Source organism: Diprion similis, chromosome 1, assembly GCF_021155765.1.
Source record: "Diprion similis isolate iyDipSimi1 chromosome 1, iyDipSimi1.1, whole genome shotgun sequence".
NCBI classification, from domain to species: Eukaryota; Metazoa; Arthropoda; class Insecta; order Hymenoptera; family Diprionidae; genus Diprion; species Diprion similis.
Genome location: NC_060105.1, coordinates 9067350 through 9089914, shown reverse-complemented (window position 1 = coordinate 9089914; position 22565 = coordinate 9067350). Strand labels below are relative to the sequence as shown.

Sequence of the window (22565 nt, the reverse complement as noted above, 5' to 3'; positions counted from 1 at the left end):
AATTTGTTCGGTTCGTTGGAATTTTTTTTTTTGTTCTTTCTCTCTGTGGTTTAACTTTTCTGATTATTTTTGTAGACCGTCGTTTTTTTTTTTTTTTTTTTGCCCAGGGACAAGTGTGAACGGTTATTGTATAAATCGGGTTGTTTCGCCGTGGATACCGCTGCAAAACAGGGATAATTGATTATTTAATTATTGTGACGATCGGTTATCGAGTGTGAAATACAGTGATGAACGAGTATGAATATTAATAAACGCAATTCCGTCATCCAGACAATTAATTGAAACAGCTAATAAGGATAAATTAATAATAAATAAAAAGCTTCGTACGGGTAAAATACAACAATCGTTACAGTATACGTATAATGCGGTGATTCTTCTCCGTTTTCGAGCACGTTTGAATTCAAAGAGGCTGAGAGTTTAGGGGTCGTATTTAACCGCGAGAATTAGCGGGAGGTTTAAATAAATCGAGCAGAAAGCCGAGGATTCCGAGTTTAAAAAACTCCGCATCACGCCTAAAGTATATCGACAAAAAACACCGCTTTTCATGACAAGTTTCGGTGAGTAGCATTCGTAGCTCAGGTGTCGGTAAAATGGAGTCGGATATAAACTGGTCGCGGAAATTGCTGGAGCAGCAGGAAGCTGCCGCGGTGCCGATGAAGTTCCGGAAGGGTATGATGACCGGAAACGGGACTCAGAGCAATGGATTTACGTGGGCTATGTGCGCGCTGTGTCTCGTGAGTATCGCCATTTCCGGCGTTTTGGCCTACCGCGAGTTCCGGCTTGAAGCGAGGATCGCCAGTTTGGAGGCGCGCTGCGTTCAGATTCTGACCCCAGTTGCATCTCATCGGGAACAACCGGAGCCACCCGTCTTCAGGGTGAAACGAGACGTCGCTGAGAACTGCAATTGTCCGGCAGGTAAGGTTCAAATTTGCAATTCGAAAATACTCTGTTTATTCTCGTTATATTTGAAAATTTGTGTCTCATTTTGGCGGAAATGTTTGGATGTAATATCGAGGGCCTGAAGAGCGAATGAAACTTGGTGTTAGGAAAAATCATCGTTTTTTAGCATTGGATTATTCAACTTTGAAGGAGTTGATTCCGACAAAATGGTTTTTTCAATTGCGCATCCCCATTCACTGAGTCTCAGACTTTTTAATCACCAAAAAGCTTAACACGTTTGGCTGCTTCAGCTTTATGATTTTGAATAAACGTCGGCGAAGGCACGAAATAGTAAACTTGGGGCTAGAATAAATGAGAACTTGAGTTTTTGATTAGGCCTAATTGATCGAAACATCAGATAAATGATTATTGCATCATATCGTATGCATGATGGTGCTGTAGAAAAGAACATCGACACTTGAGTGTTGAAATTATTCTCATTAGGCTCTGAGAATACGATTAACTTAAACATGGACCTATTACGTGATACATTTTCTTACTTATCCCGGTTAGAGGGTACTTGAAATTTGAAATGATGATAAGCTACGAGGTTGAAGTTTGTAAAGTTATCGTAACGAAACATTGGGGAACAAATCACTATTTTTTTAAATCTAGAATGATTTTCAAGGAACTGAAATTTCGAAATATGAGTTTGTTTTGTTTTATTACGGCTTACTGAATTTCAGACAATTCTAAAATCGCGAAACAACGGTTTTTTCTCAGCATTAATCGTTACGACAACGTTACTAACTTCTAAACTTCTAACTATAAACGTATGATGATAAGGTTGCGGTTGGTAACGTTATTCTAACGATCACGCGTGTTTAGGAAAAATCCTTAACTCGCGACTTTGGAAATTTAGTAAATTTCTAGAAATAAAGCGGATCGTACTCGTATATTTTCAAAACATGACGCATTTCAGTTGCAAAATAGTGACATTTTTTTCAACACCGTAAAAAAGATAATTGAAAACCTCATTGATTCAAATAGATATTCATGTAGTTTCTACAAGTAAATTTTTTACTAGTTAATTCTAAGATTTATCTGCTATTAGCACTTCATTTTTTTTACTGTGATTTCAACGAAATCTGTTTCATTCAAATACCGCGGTTTACTTCTTCGATTTCTTATAATTATGTAACCGATTACTTCGAACTATAACATTAAAAAATGTGAAGAAAACAGTGAATCACTATTCTGATGACGAAGTTTGTATTCTCATTTTTTTTCTACCATCCCATAAGGCTGAAATAATCTAAGTAACTAAAAATGTTTATCTTATAAACATTTACATACATTTCACAGCGTAATGTGATAATGCTCAGAATATAAGTCCGTACGTAAAATTCCCATTTTATTTTCGATTATGATTCATCTTTTTTTCCATTTCCCTTTCCACCTGACCAATCGTGGCTTTGCGTTGTTATCAGCGCTGTTGGCGAAAGGTTTTAATTCTTCTCATTGCCTTGCATTGGCCAAGGAATGATGCATAGAATGAGCCCAAACACGGTAATTCCCACCTGCGTTTGTCTGCAGCGTGGCTGTTTGCTTTCGCATGGGGTGCGAGGGTTGTTTACCCCTGCGTTCTACCGTTGATCAAACGTCAGAGCGAGGCATCGGCCTCGCGGCTCGATGGACATCGCGTAAACGGTGAAATTGGACCTTTGAGTGGTGTAATTTTTCATTAGCATTCGAGAGACAGTGAGTGAAAGAGAGAGAAAAAAAACGCTCCCGCCTTTAAACCTGTTCGAACAAAATGTTAATTCAATCGTTTGTTATTCGGTTCACGATCATGCCAGTTTTACATCCAGTGCTTAAAATAACTGACATATAACGCGAATAGTAAACACAAGTTTTTGTTACCTTCTGCAAGAAATGGTCACTTGAGTCACTTTTTCGGTCGTAACTAATTGAATTTCATGCATAAAAAATTTTGGTTGCAGAATTTTTATTTTATTTTTTTATTTTGAGTACAAGAATCTCGGGGAAGAACGAAATCTAAAAAAAGGCCCTTTTCTGAACCGCCTCAATGGTCACTCATGAAAAAAGGTGACCCGTCATCGAGTCATGAATATACTTCACAGAAAAAGATTGTCGACCTTTCAACGAAGGTTGACACAACCATAAAACATTCGTAGGTATCGACTAGACTCGGCGACTCAATAAATCCTTACAAGTGTATAAGCGCAAATAAACCGGTAAGCTAATTTAGGGTCAGAAATAGCCTGGCTGAATGAGTTTATTTCCATTTGGTTGAAAAAGCAAATGGTGTAGAAGGAGTGCTGCGTAATGGAGTAGGAATTGGGCGGCACGGCGGCTGCCTCAGAGGTTAAAACCTCGCGATAAGAATGCTTGCATTTATTATTATTTGAGGGGGGAAATTTCGGTGTTAATGTGATTCTCCCGAGGCGAAACGGTGGGAAAATAAAGCGAAAAATGTCGTGAAAAAATAAAGCGAAATTAAGGAGGAACCAGCGAGTGGAAACAGAGGTCGTCCTTATTCTGACGATCCAAACTTTTAAGCGGACAGGTGACGCCAGGTGACGTCACCTAATGGTGTTTATGGCTTGGGTAGATTATCATTCATCTGTCACATACTCACGACGAAGCCATACTGCGTAGGGTGTGTCACACACCGAAAGAAGCTCAACTTTATCGCAGGCGAGTACAATATACCGGGAAATGACAATTTAGTGAATCAGGTATGAGTTATAGTGAGATAGTCATGTGACGAATGGTCGTGCTTTGCAAGTAAATATTTTTCTTGGATAATCGTGAACAGTGAGAATTAAACAAGTGTGCAACAGCTTTTTACCTGAGTTTGGCGAGAAAAGCCCGGAAATCACTCACGTGACTTGAGGAAATTACTTCGGACTTGGTGATGGGATTAAATGCTTGGCAAAGCGAATAAGGGGGAAAGAGAGGGAGGAAAACCTACGTCGAAGAAATTTCCTGAGGATCTGAAGAATTTATTTTTCACATTCATCCGACCATCCGCGACCAATTTAGGCGTCGTTCGCTACGGTTGATCGTGAGCCTTTCTGGCAGCTTGCGTCCGACTGCTTCTGGAGGACTCGCGTCTCTCGGCGTTATTTTCAATCCATTAATGGATCCCGTTCCTCTTTTAACCCCCGGCCCCGACGAGAATCGAGGTGGAAATCCCCTGCCTTTTATGCTCTCTCGGTTTTCAGTATATTTCCTTCTCCTGTATTCGGGATCGAGCTTTTTAACCACCGTCTGTATCGTGCCTAGGTGCTAATTTTCATCGCGGAAAGGGTTCGAGGGTGGATAGGAACAACGGCGATGAGTTTCAACGCGTCTTCCCCGCATTAATATCCACGAGCACCACTCGATGCTTAAGGAAGAGGAAGAGGAAGAGGAAGAGGGGAGAGCTTTTAATCAAATTCTGAAGTGTAGGGCGTACCGCGTAACTCTGCAGTCGGATAAAGAAACACTCGACTCGATTATGCGCCCGATCATTCGAACGATTTGACTCCACTTCTTTTTTTCAGGAGGGGGGGAGGTATTAGTTATGAACAAAAATAACCAACACGCTTCGCCCACCATGTCGCCCATCCTGCGGCGTGCAACACCCTCGACCCACCGACGAGATAAGATTAAATTAATTGAATGGTGCTCTTCATTATTCTTATTTTTATTTATTCCTTTTTTCTCTCTCCCTTTTCATGATTTCTTTTTACTTTTTTTCCAAACGAGAACACGTATACTCGGAATAAGATTCGTTTCGGACGAAAAAAATTCCGTTCGGAAATACGAACACAGGAGTAAATTATTATAGAATATATATTCACCGGCATCGAACAAATCAGACACATTTTTTAATCTGTGTTTATAATCGAAGCTTCTTTAAAACTTGTCTCAAATTTTTAGAGAAATTCATTGAAATAAGAAAATCAGAGATGAAGAAAAATTTGAGACCGAACAGTTTCTTATTCTCGGTTAATATTTAACCTCTTTTCACCCCCCCCCCCCCCCTCCCCCCCGAATCTCAGCATCGAGATATGATCTTGATTAAGTTTATTTATAATATCCTATGGTTGGGAAGATTTACCGTATCCTAATGTGGAGAATTTGAGATGATCGTGATAGCAGCGTGGCTCGAAGGAGCGCGGCCTGTAATCACTAGTCGTTAGGCTCTTAGTTAGAGTAATATATATTATGAGCATGATACGTTTCACGGCGTGGCTACCCATGCATATTTTTGTGCCTGTGTGTACGCGCCTCTCTGCGGCATCATCTGGATTTCATAGATTTGAACGAACCTAAATTAAACATCATTTCGATATTTACTGGCATAACTCAACTTGCTTGTATGCCTTTCAATTCCTAGGCGTGCTGTGTAGTATGCCAATTAAAATTATGAGAGTGGTGAAAACGCACGCTTGTCTCAAGTGTTATAACCAAAATGGTACTCATTCGTGCCTCGAATCCGTAAAGTGACCAAATACTCAAGCGTGTCGTATTTTTACATTCAAGTGATATTTGGACGATCCGGTTTTTCATTTTTTTTTTCTCTTCTTTTCTTCTCTCACAGAAAATATCTCTCACTCGTGTGATTTCCATTCGGTCTCTTATCCATAAAACTATAATATTTATATAAATATTTTCAGGCTTAACTGACGCTTGTCTTCTTTATTTTACTCTGCGGTGTATTTATTACGCGCTTCACTGATTTTATCGCCTTATTTATCGCACGAAATTCTCTTTTTCCTTATTTCGTCAGATACGTGTAAGGCGGCTGAAAAAAGAGACGAGTTTCAAAATTATTTCACTCTTTGGCCAGTGCCCAACTTCGTGTGGCTTTATTATATTATATATCCATCCGGTTTTGGTTTGATCAAGTACTGACGATTTTTCACAAAAGTTTTCACGATTCATAAACGGCACTGGAAAGTTGAAGTTTGACAAAATCGACTGACAAAGCGTCATCAGTTTGTCATGACACAAAACGTTCACCGCGCACGCGTAAAAAATTTTGAAACAAAATTGTCCACTTTTTTCACCCGACCAAAATCACAGATTTTTTTTTCTCCTCTCGGTTAGTAGGTCTTATTCTGAATAACAAAACGAAAGAAAAATCGAGAAACAACGTATGATAGATGCCAAGATCAAGACAGCCAGAAATCTTTTTCGTTTATCTTATATCTTTTCTTTTATTCCACACAGATTTTTTCACCCGAAAATACTTGTTCTATTGACAAAAATTTTCAAAATCTAAACTGCAGTTTAGAAAGTGATATAAAATTGATAAAAATGCAAATTAAAAAATTTCAACTTCTGCAAATTTATTTCCCGACGGTGAAAGCTTGCACTATATAATCCCTACAACCGTTTCCCCTTGGAAATACGCCGAGTATTTACTCGGGGAAAATTATAAGGGGACACCTGACAAATTGTGTCCGCCACTAAGAAAAGCGAGGACAGTTTCCCAGGAGAGGGTAGGGTATCAAAACGCAGGCAGGTTTGTGCGAGGCCTTCGTATCTCTTCGGCGCTCCTTTGCATGGCGCTCCTGGCCTGGTGCTTCACCGCTTCACTCTGTTGGTGCCTTAAGTGGTACCCCGCTATGTGTAATGCATATAAACTAGGCAAAGTGTGGGTACATAAGGCACTTACCTATCCACCTAACCTAACACTCGCGCACTTGGGGCCACCTCAACGTAAACGCCAAAGCTTTGAGTATGGTTTGCCTGTTTGGCGTACGAATTTCAACTTGAGATTCCACCTCCACCCAGTCCGCCCCAGTTGTTTAGGGGCTCATTTCTGATGCCGTTTTAGTTGCTTCGTGCCATTTTCAAAGGGTGCGAGTGCACTACGCATAACACGATGAATTTTTTTACCCGGGTTGGAGTTACGATTTTTAAAAGTAATTCTGGAAAATCTTATTTACGATTTAATTGGTCGGGAAATGTGAAGTAAATGAATCAAACTTTTTAAAATTAATCTACTTCAAAATTGACTGATTCTTTTCCATTCAAACTTCAATTTACATTATAAAGAATTCGAAAAAAAAAATTGTATTACAAAGATTTGTTCATACCGATGGCCTAATTCATTCTTTCATTGCCTCGTATCCTTCGGTGAATCATTCCTTACTTTATGAACACAAGATTGAGTTTTTCTAAACTCTTCAGAAATCTTAGTACTCGGGGAAAAGAATTGATTTTTGTATCTTGTAGCGCTAATCTTGATCTACTTTCAACATTGATCTACTTTGGATTCGTACTTGAATATAATCGTGACAAATCCCGTGTTGATTGCTAGTCGAAGAAAATATTGGAAAAAGGTTTATGTTTATACTAAAGTATAAAATATTATGGGAACCCGGAAATTTGATTCGGGTCCGAAAGAGGTGATCGTGAAGGTTGATTTGTGGGTTTCGGTTCATCCGAGACGCGTACGTTCGTCTCTCCATTTCTCTACTACGCGGGTATCGTGAGCCAGGGTTTCACATAAATCACCCACTGGAATCTATATAAGATTATTCAAACGAGCTCGATTAGAGCCAAAGACTACTTAACACCCATTCAGCCAAACGAACGAGTAAACGACTCGCATGCCAAGGTTATACCGAAAAGCTGCATGCGGAATAACGTGTAATAAGCTTTGGTAAGCGGCTGCCTCAGTGGCGTAACAAGGTTAATTAATGGTCGACGATAATGAAAGCTTATTAGGCTCTTTTTACCGCCGTCTAGTTTCGATCTTTCTCGACGGTTAGATTTTGGACAACGAATTCGATAGCCGAAAAACCGCTGAAGATGAGAGTCTGTGGTTCAAGTATATTATACATTTACATGTTTAATACAGTTATGAGGTAACTTTATTTCTTGGATAAAGTAGGGGAGGGTGGGGCAAAGTAGGCCCCTTAAGAAATTAATGTCTAAAATCAGAATAAAATGTTTAGTTTTCATGTGAACAATTATGTTAAATTATTATCCAGCTTTCTCGAGAAAAAGTAATCGTAAATTCAAGTTCAGAAAATTATTTGACTTTAACGTGTTGAGAGTAAAGCACAATTTGAAAACTTTCGCGTTATGAACTGTGCAATTACTCGAGTAAATAATTTCCGAATAAACCATATTTAATACAAAGTTCAGGTGGTTAATTTTATCCTTTGTTATTTAGAAAATTTCAGGCGGCTCACTTTGCCCTCAAATTTTTTGAGGTATCAAAAATTTTAAGGTGCCCACTTTGCCCCAATAAAAAATCAAAACTGTTTCTAGTGTTTATTTGAAGTGTAGGTATGTCCATTTCATCGCGGTTTTTGACTGTTAAATTTCTTGACTCATTCTCGTTGATGAACAAGATTTTATTGCTAGTGCTTGGTAAATATAATTAACGCTGTGTGCCACTCGCGTCTTTGGTATATTGATTCAGCGTGTTCGGCATATTTTCGTACGCCATGAAAGTGTCTATGCATAGAGAAAGGCAAACACGCGTTAGTTACCTACGTGGTTGAAAATTTACGAAAAAACGGAAACGGTGCCCGAAAAAAGGGCGGCAGAAACGTTTCATTTTTCAATGTGTTATAAAAAAAAATTGCACCCCTACCGCAGGTGGCAACGAGCACTTTTAAGCACTTTCAGTTTTTTCTTCCACCATTCCGCCTAATTTTTTTTTTTTTTTTAATCGCTTTTACCTATTCCTCACCCGCGAACGCGGATCGCTGACGGATCGATGGATGAACTCAAAAATTCATCAGCTTCAAACCCCTCGCGAGTATCACCGCTCCTGGAGGATCTAATTGTGCTAATGCATCCCACCAAAACCCAGATGGGATGATACTTAACGATTACGTCATAGCCATCTGCAATGTGCTTCCTACGGAGCAGTTTCTCCTCGAACTCGGGGCTTGATCGACGACGTTCATTCCGTCTTGGAATTAACAATAAGCTTAACGAACCGACGAACGATTTGTAGCCAGTGTTATTTTTTGCTACTCCGCATGTTTTCAACGTCGCGATCGTTTGTTCAATATCTTCTTTTGCTTACCGAGCAGCGGGTGACGAATTTTTTTTTAAATTCTGTTGCCACAAAATCGATTGTTGCTACGTTGCCAGAAACCGTAAAAACTGATTTTCTACTGAACCGGAAAATTTTTATAGTATCGCTGTTGATTTGAAATAGCAGTTAAGTTTTTTTTTTTTTTTTTTTTGACCTTACAAAACTTTGTAAAATTTTTGCCGTCTTTTTTATACTCGTAATTGAAGTCTCAGGGGAGAATAAAAGTATATGACGTGTATAATTCTACTTCTTCTTCTATTGCTGTAGTTAATTTTGTTTCGCTGAATGGCCGTACACTTCATAGGAAAAATTTGATTGATCAAACCAACATCGTTGATTGTCTTGTGACCCACAAAACCATTCGTTAGAATTAAAGTGAAGAAGCGTTATAGTTGGTTAGACTAATTGTAAATATCAACTGAAATGAACCTTATAACTCACAATAAAATTCCCCCTGAAGCGTTATTGAGAAAATTTTGTCCCTCGGTGTAGCTTTTGAATGATTATTTCGGAGAGACAGTGAACTTTAAAAATATTGTAAAAGTTAAGAAAAATTCGGATTTTCAAAAAGGGCAAAAGACGATAGCCGATAAAACCGCCCTGACTCGACAATCCGCAACATTGACGAAGCCATCGAATTAGAAGGATATCGCAGGTGCACCGATGCATGGATACGCGATAAGGGGAAACGGTCACGTATCGGAATTCGGTAACCGTCAGGGTGAGTCTGCCGATGGCCGACTAGGGAATAAGAAACGACATAAAAGCGGAGGAATGAATGCCGATGAAGTAGCGGAGGATACGAGGATGAGGAAATCGGGGTAGGAAAGAGGGGCGGGAAAATACGGGGTGATTTCCGCCCTCCACCCTCCACCCTCCAGATGCGTGCATGTAAAACAAGGGCACGTAGCTTTTCGCCTTGCGAAATCGGGCCAGGCTGACCGCGCATATATCTCAACCTGAGAGGGAGTTTCGAGAGGGGATGAAATGGGCGGCCGACTTCCGCCCTTCGCCCTTCTCCTAGACCTCGTCCTCGTCTCTCGACGCGCGCTTACCGCGAAAATAATGTATGTGCTGTCAGGCGCATCGTTATATCGTTCCGGGGATTATTAAGGGTAAGAAGTTTGCCACACACAGGGTCCTGCAAAGAGAGGAGAGGACGGCCCCTTTTCCGAGGCTGCGACTGACGTTCACCCTTCTCGCAATCACCCGCTGCGTGGATTTCCACACGGCCTATGGGGTCGAAATTTTGTTATTTTCTACCGAGAACGAATAGAGGATGGAAGAATATTTAGCCTCAATTTTTTATTAGGAAGATTCAATATTTCTAAATCGTGCACAGATATGAGGAAAGAAATTTATTGACGTAATTATTTTGTTTCAATCTGATTTTCATGGTGGATAAATATTGACGTTGGATTTAATTCCTATCAGTTTGCAGTTGAAGTTAACACAAAAATTTTCAGAATTACTAGAACGACGGTCCAATTTATTACAGAAGAAAGATTTCACCAAAGTGATAAACATTTTTTTTTTTTTTTTTTTTTTTTTTTTTTTGCAAAAACAAAAGGAAAATTAATTTCAACGAATGATGTTGAGAAGAAAAAATAAATAAGTTGTTTGAAAGTGATGATGAAATTGTTTTGAAAAAAAAAAAAAAAAACGAACAGATGAAGTCAATATTATAAAGTAGCTACAAAAAAGGTAATAGAAAAAATATAAATTTTGATTCATCCATAAATATGACTTAAGAAATTTATCAAATCGTAAGGATATATTCTGTTGGTCTAAATCGATGGGTATGAAATTTTTTTTAGGTAAGCAGAGTAGAAATTGAGGTACTGAAAGGAAAATGGGGACTGAATTGACTTATAAACCTTTCTTGGAACATTGGTTGAACAAAAATTCTCTCATCGATCGTTTTACATAGTGCATGAATACCTGTGTGGGAAGTTTTATCGTAAAGCGTTCAAGGGGAAACACGAATTGGGTTGGTGAAGAAAACAACCCAACGCACTCTTGTTTCTTCGTTTTAAGGGCTCGTTGAAGTGGAAATTTGGATAGCTTGCTACACCGCGAATATATAACACCATGCCATATTTGGTGCTTGAGAACGCAGGATATATTCGAAGAATAAAGTAACCAGAATATTTTATATGCTTTATTTTTTTTTACTAGATTTTACTAATTTATTTTTACGTTATTCCTTGAAAATTCTGATTTAAGATAAACGTTTGAAATCCATAATCCGAAGGAAAAAAAGAATTGAGATTATTTAATTTTCTACTTTAAATTTTTCAGTGGAAAAGATACACCAACTTTAATACTATACATCTATATCGCCCTAAAAAATCTATCCCATTCTCTCCCCTATCTCGGGTGTAATTATTATATGAAAAGGCTTTTTCTATCCCAGGCCTTTAAGATTAGGGAGGGAAGAAACAACTTAAAAATTATCTCCTACTCGACGGATCGGGGTAGAAGGGTGTCTTTCCAGCTCGAGGGCGAAAGGCCGAGACTCTTTTCGTCTAAATGGTTGTATTATCTGAACCCTTTTTCAAGCCTGGATTACACCTCAATAGAGTTCTCAGTCTCGAATAACCCTGAAATTCGTCTCGCGAGATATGGAAGAGGTCCTTGAAAGAGGATTTTTTTTTATCATATTGAAGTTAGTAACGTCATCGGAACGATTCGTGCTGAGAAAAAATCGTTGTTTCGCGATTTTGGAAGGGTTTGCAATTCAGTTAACCGTAATAAACCAAAATACACTTATATTTCGAAATTTCAGTTCCTTCAGAATGATTGTAGAATCAAAAAAAATAGTAATTTTTTATCCAATATTCCGTTACCATAACGTCACTAATTACTTCAATCTCGTAATTTTGTCTATTAAAAAAAAAAAAACACCTGTTTTTCGATTTTTACTGATTTTTTTGTTCAGCATTTCTTGCATCGTTCATATTATAGTAAAAAAAATTTCAAAATATTTCCTTTGAATTGAAATACTCGCGAAAGCTAACGACATTTACCGATTTTTGATTCACTCAGCTTACAATTGTTCAGCTTTAATATTTTCTCCCGCAAGATTCTAATCGATCACCTTTACTGGTGCATAAATCTGATCGAATTGATTTTACTCACGATCTTGATCGATGACGGAGAATCCAAATCGTAAGTGAAAGTGGCAACACTGATTTCACACACTCGCGGCTTGTTAAACTCCGAACAAATTGCAACTAAATTCCCGACCATCGTCGTCCATCAATTCTCTTATGGTATAGACTCTTACAAGAGTTTGTCTGTGGCGGGCACATAAATAACGCGAAAAATCACTTAGCTAGGAAGGATCTTATCGGTGTTGCTTCACCGCTGCTGCAGCTATAAATCTTGCAATCACTTGGTAGGCGTCGAGACGCCAGAAACGCCGCCGCCTTGTTGTTACACCCATGGTGAACGGGCTCCCTGCATTTCCCCCCGTCTTTTGTGCCACAGCTAAACCATTTTATCATATTTAATGTAACGTGCATAGCCGACCATGCGGTATAGACAAGAACAGGATTAACCCGTCAGATCTCAATAATATGAAAATTGGAAGAAATTATTGGCTGAGGTTTTTCTGCATTTTGTAAAATTAATCAATTCATAACGTGCATTGATTTTTAGAGCATATCAGTTTAATTGATTGCTCGCCGTTCAAGTGCATCCCTTAAACTGCGTAATGATCACATTCAATATAATTGCAGCGCTTTACCTGCACTTAGCTCTTAGCGATTTTATTCCTTCGTTATTTTCAACACGCTTCGTTTGAAAAATCACTCCTGCGATATCAGATTTTTCTCATTTTATTCTCGTTTTGCCAGCCGCGCTACGTGCAGTTCTTTCAATTCAATGGTACGATTTCTTCTTTCTCTCTCTCCCGTTTAGTTTTATCTACAATTTTTATTCTACCTTATTGTTTTTCATCTTTTCATTTATTTTATATTTCTATTATTTTTATGTTATTTTGGTCAGCCTCTTTGTACTTTCATTTTCTCTCTTTTCTCTCTCTCTCTCTCTCTCTCCCTTACTCTCAGTATGTTTATCTATTATAAGATCTCCAAAAATGGTACAGAATTAGGATTATCGGTTTATTCACTTCACTAAGCTGCTTGATATTTAAAATTCGTTAAGAAAACAAACATTCATTTTGCAGCCGAAGAGTTTTCTCAATTTCTATAGCTGGGAATAAATTATGTGTAAGATGAAACGATGCGATGATTAGAAAGAAAAAATTGCTGACTTCAATTCGACGAATCTTGATTTATTTTCAATTATTGATTCTCCTTCGAGATATTCAATTTTAGAATTTAAGTGATTATTCGTCGGAATTCCAAATTACTTAAGAAACTTAAGAAACACTCTGAATGCACGTAATTCAAACTGATAAGCAAAAGTAGCGGTCCACTGAATTTATGCGGCTTTCCCCCATGAAGGAACCGTATAAAGGGCGTATGAATTTTTCAATACCTTAGTAAGTAACGTACCTCACGTTGAGCACGGAAATGCTACGGGAGTTTGAAAAAGCTTCTGTACGTGATCTTGGATCTGAATTTTGTCTGAATTAAAAACGAGTCTTCCATAAGAAATTTCGAACCTGATATAACGCGGGGTAAAAAGACTTTCTCCTCATTTCTCATTCCGTTTTCGTTACTTGAAATTGCGCGCATTCATTATTAATTGGATGAAAAGAGAAAAAGAAAAAAAAAAAAAAAAAAAAAAAAGAAATTGGTCATATAAGAATATTTCAATTTTCAATTTATCACAAACGTCTTAGAAACAGTTTTCAAAATTGTTAAAGCATCAAAACTGTGTTCTGAAATATATTTTTAAGTACAATACATATGAAATTCTTCCAACGATCTTTACGAGGAAGAGAAAAAAAAAAAATTTATTTGTAAGGAATTTTAAACTTCTGTAACGCAGATACGGATTTTGCGGTTCGTTGGAATTTAAATGGGTATCGATAAAGTTGAAGAGACTTAAGCTGACGAAGTCGTGAGTGACAAGTGGAGGCGCCACGGCTGATTTCTGGGCGACCCTTGTTAATTGTCAAAGCTGGATTTCTGGCGTTAAAACCGCGCCGATTCTCCCGTTTCAACAAATCCCATTCAATCTTTTTTCCACTTCGCTTTTGACCCCCGCTATTTTCTTTTCACACCATCGACTCTTACTTTAAGGTTTTCGAGGCTTACGAGGATTTTGTCTTAGGGAATAAGTCGCTGGACTTTTTTTTTAAAGATGGAAGATGTATTTTTATCAGATCATTTCTGTCATCTTTACTCCATTTTTCATACATTTTTTTTTTCTTTTGCCCAAGTGTTGCACTTCCTTTAAAATGTTCACTAAATATTCTTTTTTCTTTTCACGTATTAGATAATTCGAATGATTCGAGAATAATTTAGAGAAAGTGCAGTAAGAATTTGATGGTTTTTTCCTAAATCCAATTGACTAGAATGTTGAAGAATAAAAATTCATCGATTCAGAGTTATTCGCATATTTCCCTAACCTGGAGGGTCAAACTGACAAATTGAATTACTCGTTAGTGAGCGACAAGCTCTCTTCCGGCAATAATAAAAAGGTGAAGCACCACGAGGGCTCGAATACGGCTTCGCAGTCTGTTAGTCCGAAAACTTGGCGCCACCCGAGTCTCGGAAATTAGAGGCAAGAAACTGGAACTGCAACAAGAACTGGAACCCACCTACCCATAGAACTCCTCGAAGGTGTTAGAGACCCTTGACAGACCTGAGTTGTCAAGTGGATATTAGAGGCAGGCGTGAATGCCGGAAACGCCTGCGTTTAGAACCTGAACAACGAAATGACAAAACCACAGCTGGGTACAGTTTCACTTTGCCAAATTGAGCCGAGCGAGTGCTGTATCGCAACAGGTTCGCGTAACTTCCTTCTTTTCCTCCAATATAGAAATGTCCAAGTTCTTCCTCATCTGCTTTTACTATTCTCAGAATTAACTTTTGCTGTTCGATCACTCAGGAGCCATTCATTAATTACGTAACGACGATTTTAGCCATTTTTAAACCACCTCCGCTATCCTCATGTAAGAACACAAGATTTCTTGGACTCTCCTTCCCACTTCTAACCTAAAATTTTACCTGTAGTTTTCATTTATAAGCTTCAAAGTGTGTAAATATGAAAATGAAAATTTTTACAATAACAATATATAAATGAAATAGTATATTGAAAATAAAAAAATAGATTTTATAGTTTGTAGAACGTCTAAATAGAAATTTTTTCTTATTTCTGAAACTGCCCTTTAATTTTCTATGCGATTTTTGTTTCCTTAGACATGTCGAGACCCTTACGTAATTAATGAATGGCCACTAATCTCATTCAATTATACATACGTTTTACTTGACTAAAACAAATTTTTATATTTAATAATTTTACAACTATCTCTTCATAAAATTAACACAGGGTACCGTTGTGTCATCGGACAGTCTCGTCAATATTTATTTTCTCCAAACAAGCGTTTTCGACTTGAAATTGGCGAGTAGTTTGTACTCGAATAAGTTGCCTTAGGCAGCGGCTGAGCGTGCGTCGGGACGCCGGGCGTCGCCCAGGCTGTTTTTAAGCCTCAGGAATGCGAGTCGAGCATTCTTGGTTCTGACTCTCTTCTCTCGATCGTGCAATGCGTCTGCTGCTCAAGTATATTCATGAAAAAACGACACGAAGATGGACTCGTTGCCGATAGTCTGCGCCTCGTGAAAAACGAGTTTCGACCACCTCGATTGCGTGTCGAATTTTATTATTTTCGACGAGTATCTTCCGTGGAAGATTTTTCATGTAATGTCGATTTGTGATCGATGGATTTTTTAACTCACGGAGAAATATTCGTTCCATTATCATATTATGATATTGCAATTGAGACAAGTTAATAATCTCTTCCTCTTAAATTGGTCAAATTTTATTCATTTTTCTTTTTTCGGGCTAAATTGTTCAATTCTCGAAATTGTAAATATTTTTATACTTTTATCTTGTGAGATCTCCACTTTTTCTAACCGTTTATGCGATTTATTGTATTTCCAATCAGACTTTTCAGGCTGTTTTCATCTCGTTCAATCCGCGTCATTGTTATTTTAAAAATTATTCCCTTTTTTCAAGTTATGCAAATCTTTCAGACACAACTTGATCGTATAATAATAAACACTTGAAGTCAAACAGCGGAAGTATCGCAGTTTTCATTTTCCGTGAATAAATAGTCTAATTGACAACATCTTTCGTAAATCAGTGAACATAATTTTATAGACGAAAAAACGTTTCATTTCACAATAAATTCAGTGTCAAATCCTTACGATATGCTTCGTCCTAACTGTTTTAAATTATCAGCAAATGAATAATGCTTATATTATTGACAAAATCCATTTTACCCCGTCATTTCGTAAAGTCAACGCAGTTGTACAATTAAGATACTAGACAAGTGACAGAACTTGGCATATTGTAACAAGCGAGGTGTGAAAGTGTAACAAGACTCCTGAGTACAGTGCGCATGTTTATAGATAAACAAGTATATTACACATCACTTAAACCTCCATCAATAACCCTTGTTTCGTAAGATTTTGAATTGTCCATGGAATATGTACCTTGTACATTATACGTATATATATAAAATACAAGGCGTTACTGTTCCGTACGGCGGTTACTATGCGAGCGTGTACAAAACCTATGAGTGGGATACCGGTTTTTAAAACAGGTTACGCAACGTCGTAACAAAAAGAAAGAAAACGAAAAAAAAAACGAAAAGGATCAAAAGTATTGAGGAATAAAAATAAGGAGGGACCTGAAGGAGGAGAGGGAAGACAGGATCACCGATACCCATCACCCGGTAACCCAATGTTGAAAGTCGGATTTACTCACCTGGAAGTTGTTGTATTATAGACAAACCATAAGGATTATTATCTATCCGTCTCGGATAGATTCTAGTAAATAATTTCCACGGTGTTTTATTATTCTTGTTTAATTTTTCGAAACGTTTTCGTTTGTACGAAAGTTATTTACATACGTTGAAACTGGAAAAGGTAAAGAGAGATGGAAGCGGCAGGATTCACTGGAATTTCACCTCCCCTTGTATATAATTCCTGAATTATAGGGAATTATTTGCCTGGCAATTTGTTCGTGAGATTACCACTGTAATCCTTGGATTTTCGGGATTAAAGCAACGAGGTATTTCTACGAAGTTTCACGAGGTACGTTTAACGTACGTGCGTATATATATATATATATATGATATGCATACCCACATATATATCGCGTAGAGAAGTTGAACGCGCAGCATCCGGTCCAATCGATCATTTATGTCGCGGATGATTTTTTCCGCGTATATCTCGCTGTTTGTTATTCGAAGTGGTTGGAAACGGTAGCAACGATATTGTTCTTTCTGCTTCTTGACTCTACTTAGCAAGTTTCTTACGGTATGAATGCAGAAAATAAAAGAAACAGATTTATAACCCGGCCAGCCTGCTGCAGGAAGAGAGAAGGCACACAACAGTCTGTATCCACAATCGAAGATGATAAAGTTGAATGCTTATTCTTGTTATTGAATCGACGCTACGAAACTTTTCCCTCGCAACAACGCTCACATTTACCAAAGAAACTTCTGAGATATTGCTCGAGGAATTGTAGAATACAATAAAGCTACTCTCAACCTTTCTTCTCTGATATCGAAACTTCCTCTCGAGTCTCTCAACCTTTCTCTTCTCATCGTCCTTTTAATTAATAGATCATAATTTTAATCCTCGTGTTGGAAACCGGTTTCGATTTGACATCCAAAGCTTCTCTTGACACGATCTAAAGAAATTCATCCACTTTAGTCCACGTCCCGGACGAAAAATTATAACGGAACTAACAATCGGTGACGAAATACTTTATTTTATTTTTTTGGTTTTGGTTTTTTATCCAGGTGGATTTTTTCCCGTGTTTTACTATACAGCTTGGGGAACGTGCACGCTAATTTCGTGCCTGCTGTATGGTCAGCGTAACCAGCGACATGTGAACGAAATACGACCCAAATCCGCGGAGCAAGGAAGGAGCTTTTCTAATTAAACCACGCGCCACTCGCGAGTTTTTAAAGAACCAACCTGAGCTTACTCTGACAAATGGGGAAAATACAGATTCACTTTAAATTTTGCTCTAATTCGTTTTCGAGGATTTTACTTTATAGGATTAATGAAAATAATCTGCTGTGTGAGCCATTCATCGTTTTTAATAACGGTATTTCCATTTTAGATTTGAAAATTTAGAGCTTTGGTAATTCGGTGTTGATAATTTTGAAATCTAAAATCAATTTATTAATTTTCCTGTAATTTTAATGAAATGATAAATAAATTTAGCAAAACCTCAATCTTTATTGATATGATAGAATTTTTGTTACTTTGATGGTACAAAGAATTACATTTATTATAAGATAATGAAAACAATATAGAACGACAAATCTGCATAATTTTTTCCATTTTCTTTTTTTTACGAACTGTTTTTATTCTTCACTCTTTTTCTATCGGTCTTAATTGATACGTACAACGTATTTAATTATTGAGATATTATAAAAAATATCGCGTCCCTACTTTTCTTTAATCTCTAATAAATAAATCCTGCATTTTCTTCGATCGATGTTACGATGAACTTGAACCTGAAAAATACTCCGCACGGTGAAATAATTAGCGAAGACGGACACGGGAATGAAAATTTCCGTCCTCCGTTTGGCTAATAATTAATTTTCCAGAACGTTGAAATTTCGCGAAGGCTTTGTTGGCTCCACTTCAACGTCGTTTCACGTGCCTGTCCTCGTTCTCGGTAACAATAAACTCCCAGAGGCATTTTCCGCTTCAAAACTAAACCCCATATGTGTGCGTATGGCGGAGCTTTGGCGGCGACGCCTCAGTGTTTGCTCATTAATATTCTCATACAGCTAATTGCAGAAGGTCCTGGTGCAGGAAGCCCTGATCTAACCTCGTAACGAAATTCCTTGAAGACGTTGTAACTCGACTCGTTTCATCCCGTGTATAATAAGTGCTGCAGCGAAAATGAGAGATAATAAAGTGCGTGAATGAGAGAGAGAAAAGAAGAAAAGGAGGAAAACAGTTACAGGACGAAAGAGGATGCGGATCCTTTGCTGCTTTCGGACCGCTCTGGGTAATTTTTTACAATTTTATGTACACGCCTCGTATAATCTTGTGAACTAATCCGCGGCAGTGATCGTCGTTGTCGTCGCGGTGATTCAACCACCGACAAAACTTTAACGAGATCTTTTTTCACCTCCTTCTTTGCGTGTAAATATATTATACGTAATAGGTTTGAAACGTACCTTCTATATACCCGAAGAAGAGTAAAAAAAAGGAAACGAATTTCAGCTAAACGTTTTTTATTAAGACGCAATGACACGTTATTTACGGGTAGAATAATTAATATCTGAGGCGTTTTTCGAACTTGTAACGAAAATGTAAAAAAAGAAGAAAAATTAAGGACGAAAATTCAGGACCAATACTACTGTTTCCCTGTGTAATAATTGAATGATGAATAATCCGATACGAAAATTCCGAACGAAGAAGAAAAGTCGTAATTCGATACTATACGCCGAGCGAGTTCTCGAAGCAATTTTCTTCTTTACTCACTTTTTTCTTTTACCATTTTTATTCCTATCTTCTTTCCAGCCTTATTCAATCCTCATTGGCTCGGTGTGTTTCTGGATATTTTATTACTGCGGCACACGGTGGCGAAGTTGATTAGTACTTGTGTCTGTTTCAGTACGACAAGACTTATAAGGGAGAAGAGAGAGGAATACACGCGTAGAAAAATACCCGAGAAATACCCGGTCGTGCACCTGTACCTACACCTACCTACCTACCTACCTACATACATACACCTACATGTACCTACCCAACCTCTACACGTCATTTTATTTGGCTCCGGGACGTGATGGGGAAAGAGAGATAATTGGATCGCGAGTAGAACAGGCCTAATGGGGGAATGTCTGTTTGCATCGAGCTGTTTGAAGTTACCTTATTACCAGCTCACCTTTTAACGAGTTCATTCGAAAATCAAAATCTTGCGAAATACCTTGAACCCCGTTTGATGTTATAAATATCAGATAGAGAAGTACTAAGAACAGTTGATACTCTCCTCTCTAATCCTTATCTTTCGTTATAGTTATTTGAAATTTGAGTGTTGACTTTGTTGATAAATTCGGCAATTGAACATCTATAAGCGAAATCGCATTGGAAGAAAAAATTGTACTATTTTAAGTTACCATGGAAACATATGTGACGTCCAATTTTCAATCAATTCGCATGAAAAAATTGAGTTTCTCGATAAATTTAGGTTGAAATGAGTCATGGAAAAATGTCTATTTTCGTCCGGAAAACCGGGAAATGACGTCGTTAATACATATCGTAGAAAGGCGGGTGGTCGTGTGAGTACGAAAGGTAAACGGAAAATCCATTTACGAAGTAGGCGAGAGCGATGGATGAAGGACGGAAAGGCTTGCTGGTTCGAATACTCGAAGAGCTTTTCGTAATTACACAGCACTTCGAGATTCGGAACGAATTTTCTTCTCGAATAGCTTACTCTCGGTGCTGCGCCACTCGACGAATCGCGAAAGAAGGAAATCGAACAGTGCACAAATCGAGGAAAGAAATATCTGACGCCCTTTCAGTTATAACGAACTGAACTTGTAAGCCCCATCTCTCAGGATCTTCTCTACTTTCTTCAGTAAATCGAACCTAATCGATTTCGGCGACACAATTGACCAAAAAAAAATCGTTTTTTTACCTCTGAGTGCGCAAAATATCACCTTCCCGTACTAGTGCAAGAATGAAATGGAAATATATATACTTACGCTATAAGAAAACATGTTTCTATTTTATTACCGCACTAGTGTGGGAATGTGTTACTTTACGCACTCACTTGGGTACGGAAAATCTGATTTTCCGCACTCCGTTAAGAAAAATAGCACACGCAATTGCGCAATCTACTATATCGCAACTCCAGTTATTTATCTCGCGTTAATCACCTGTTGCGCATCGATACGACTTATCCTTGTCCAACACAGTTATGGCCAGTTAGTTTGGCTGTGTATGATTTTGGCCCCTTGATAAGCAAAACTGTGTACAGTCGGTGGTCCTCTCATTCTGGTTTTCGTATTCATTACACGTATTGTAAATGAGGCGTCCGTCTCTCTGCCTGTTCCTAAACGGTTGTCGACCACGCTGCGGGTATTATTACACCCTGAAGGCATGCGGGACCGAGTCTAACAGCATCGGATCAAAAATCGAGATACACGATATATGTATACGAAAGCTGCAATCGATATCTGTATAATACGACCATCAAATATGTGCTGCGCTACCTTCGTCGACAGTGAATATCCATTCGATACCTTGATTCCTTTTCTGATTCTTATCTAATCGTAAGGTACTTATCGACAAACATCCTCCTGCATTTCTATACATTCTTATTATTCGTTCTGTGTTTATTCCTCGGATGAAAAGAGATATCCCACCACATATTTTCACAACGTTTAATCGTAATCCTACATCTTTATTTTAACATTTTATTTTACTCGTCATTCTTCAATATTTTAATATTTCAATATTTACTGTTTTTTAGAAAATGTATTTGAAATACTTACTTGAAGTTTGATCGTGTCAAAAATAAAAAAAATAAAATTATCACAACTCTGACAATAATAAACGAAACACTTGTTTCAAACACGAGTAAATTATCTGCTGAAAATTATATTGGATTATTAAAATGCACGGCGATTAACATCGGCGATGTGATTATTTTATTGTCGTAATGTAACTTCGCCTCTTCTTTTGAATGAAAGATTGCTACGTTGAAAATTGAATTTCGGAAAACCTCGAGAGGGAATGAAATTCAACGGTATTTGAGACACGCGTGGGTACGATAACGTGACACTTCCTACACCAATGTTGCTGCTTTTTTCTTATCCGCCTGGCTGTCTGGGACACGCGGCTGACCCTCTGACGGTGCTGATATACCAGAATTTTCCATTTCAGGTTTTGTGACGCGAGAGTTTTTAAGACATTTTTTTTTTATATAAACCGGCTCTATTAATTCCTTTTGCATTGTTTTCAACAACAAAAAAATTCATACGAGATTTGTATTTTTAATTGGCGAGTTTTTTTTTTTTTTTTTTTTTTTTTTTTGTGATTCAAATTTCATCGGCATGCTTTTTGAGTCTTGGGAAAACATCCGAATTCCTTTATGGAGAATATATCTCGATCAATGTTAAATTTCGAGTAACTTTTACTCGGAGGAAAATTTATGTAACATCTTACAGAGGAAAAGGGCAATGATTCTCCAAGAAAGTTACTCACTCCGTTAAACTTCGTATTGGATTAAGCTCAAATGTCGCGAACAAAGAAACAAACAGGCGATCATATTATTTCGGAACGTAATTGGATTTCGCGGATTATCTCCGCCGGTTAGCTTCGTCGCTTCCTTAAATTTGTCACGGAAATGTTTTGAGGATCAGCTGGATGTTTTTGTTGAGCAAGCCTGAAACTGACAAAAAATTATACAGTAACACAAAGAT

General features: G+C 37.9%; 1 protein-coding gene across 1 annotated transcript in view; it reads left to right on the top strand.

Moving 5' to 3' along the window:
* The first annotated feature begins 531 nt into the window (after window positions 1-531).
* LOC124407712 (collagen alpha chain CG42342) overlaps window positions 532-22565 on the top strand; it is a 157936-nt gene continuing 135902 nt past the window's right edge. The window contains exon 1 of the mRNA XM_046884136.1: window positions 532-915. Within this exon, the coding sequence (XP_046740092.1) occupies window positions 591-915 (325 nt within the window). The 5' untranslated portion in view covers window positions 532-590. The remainder of the gene's footprint in view (window positions 916-22565) is intronic.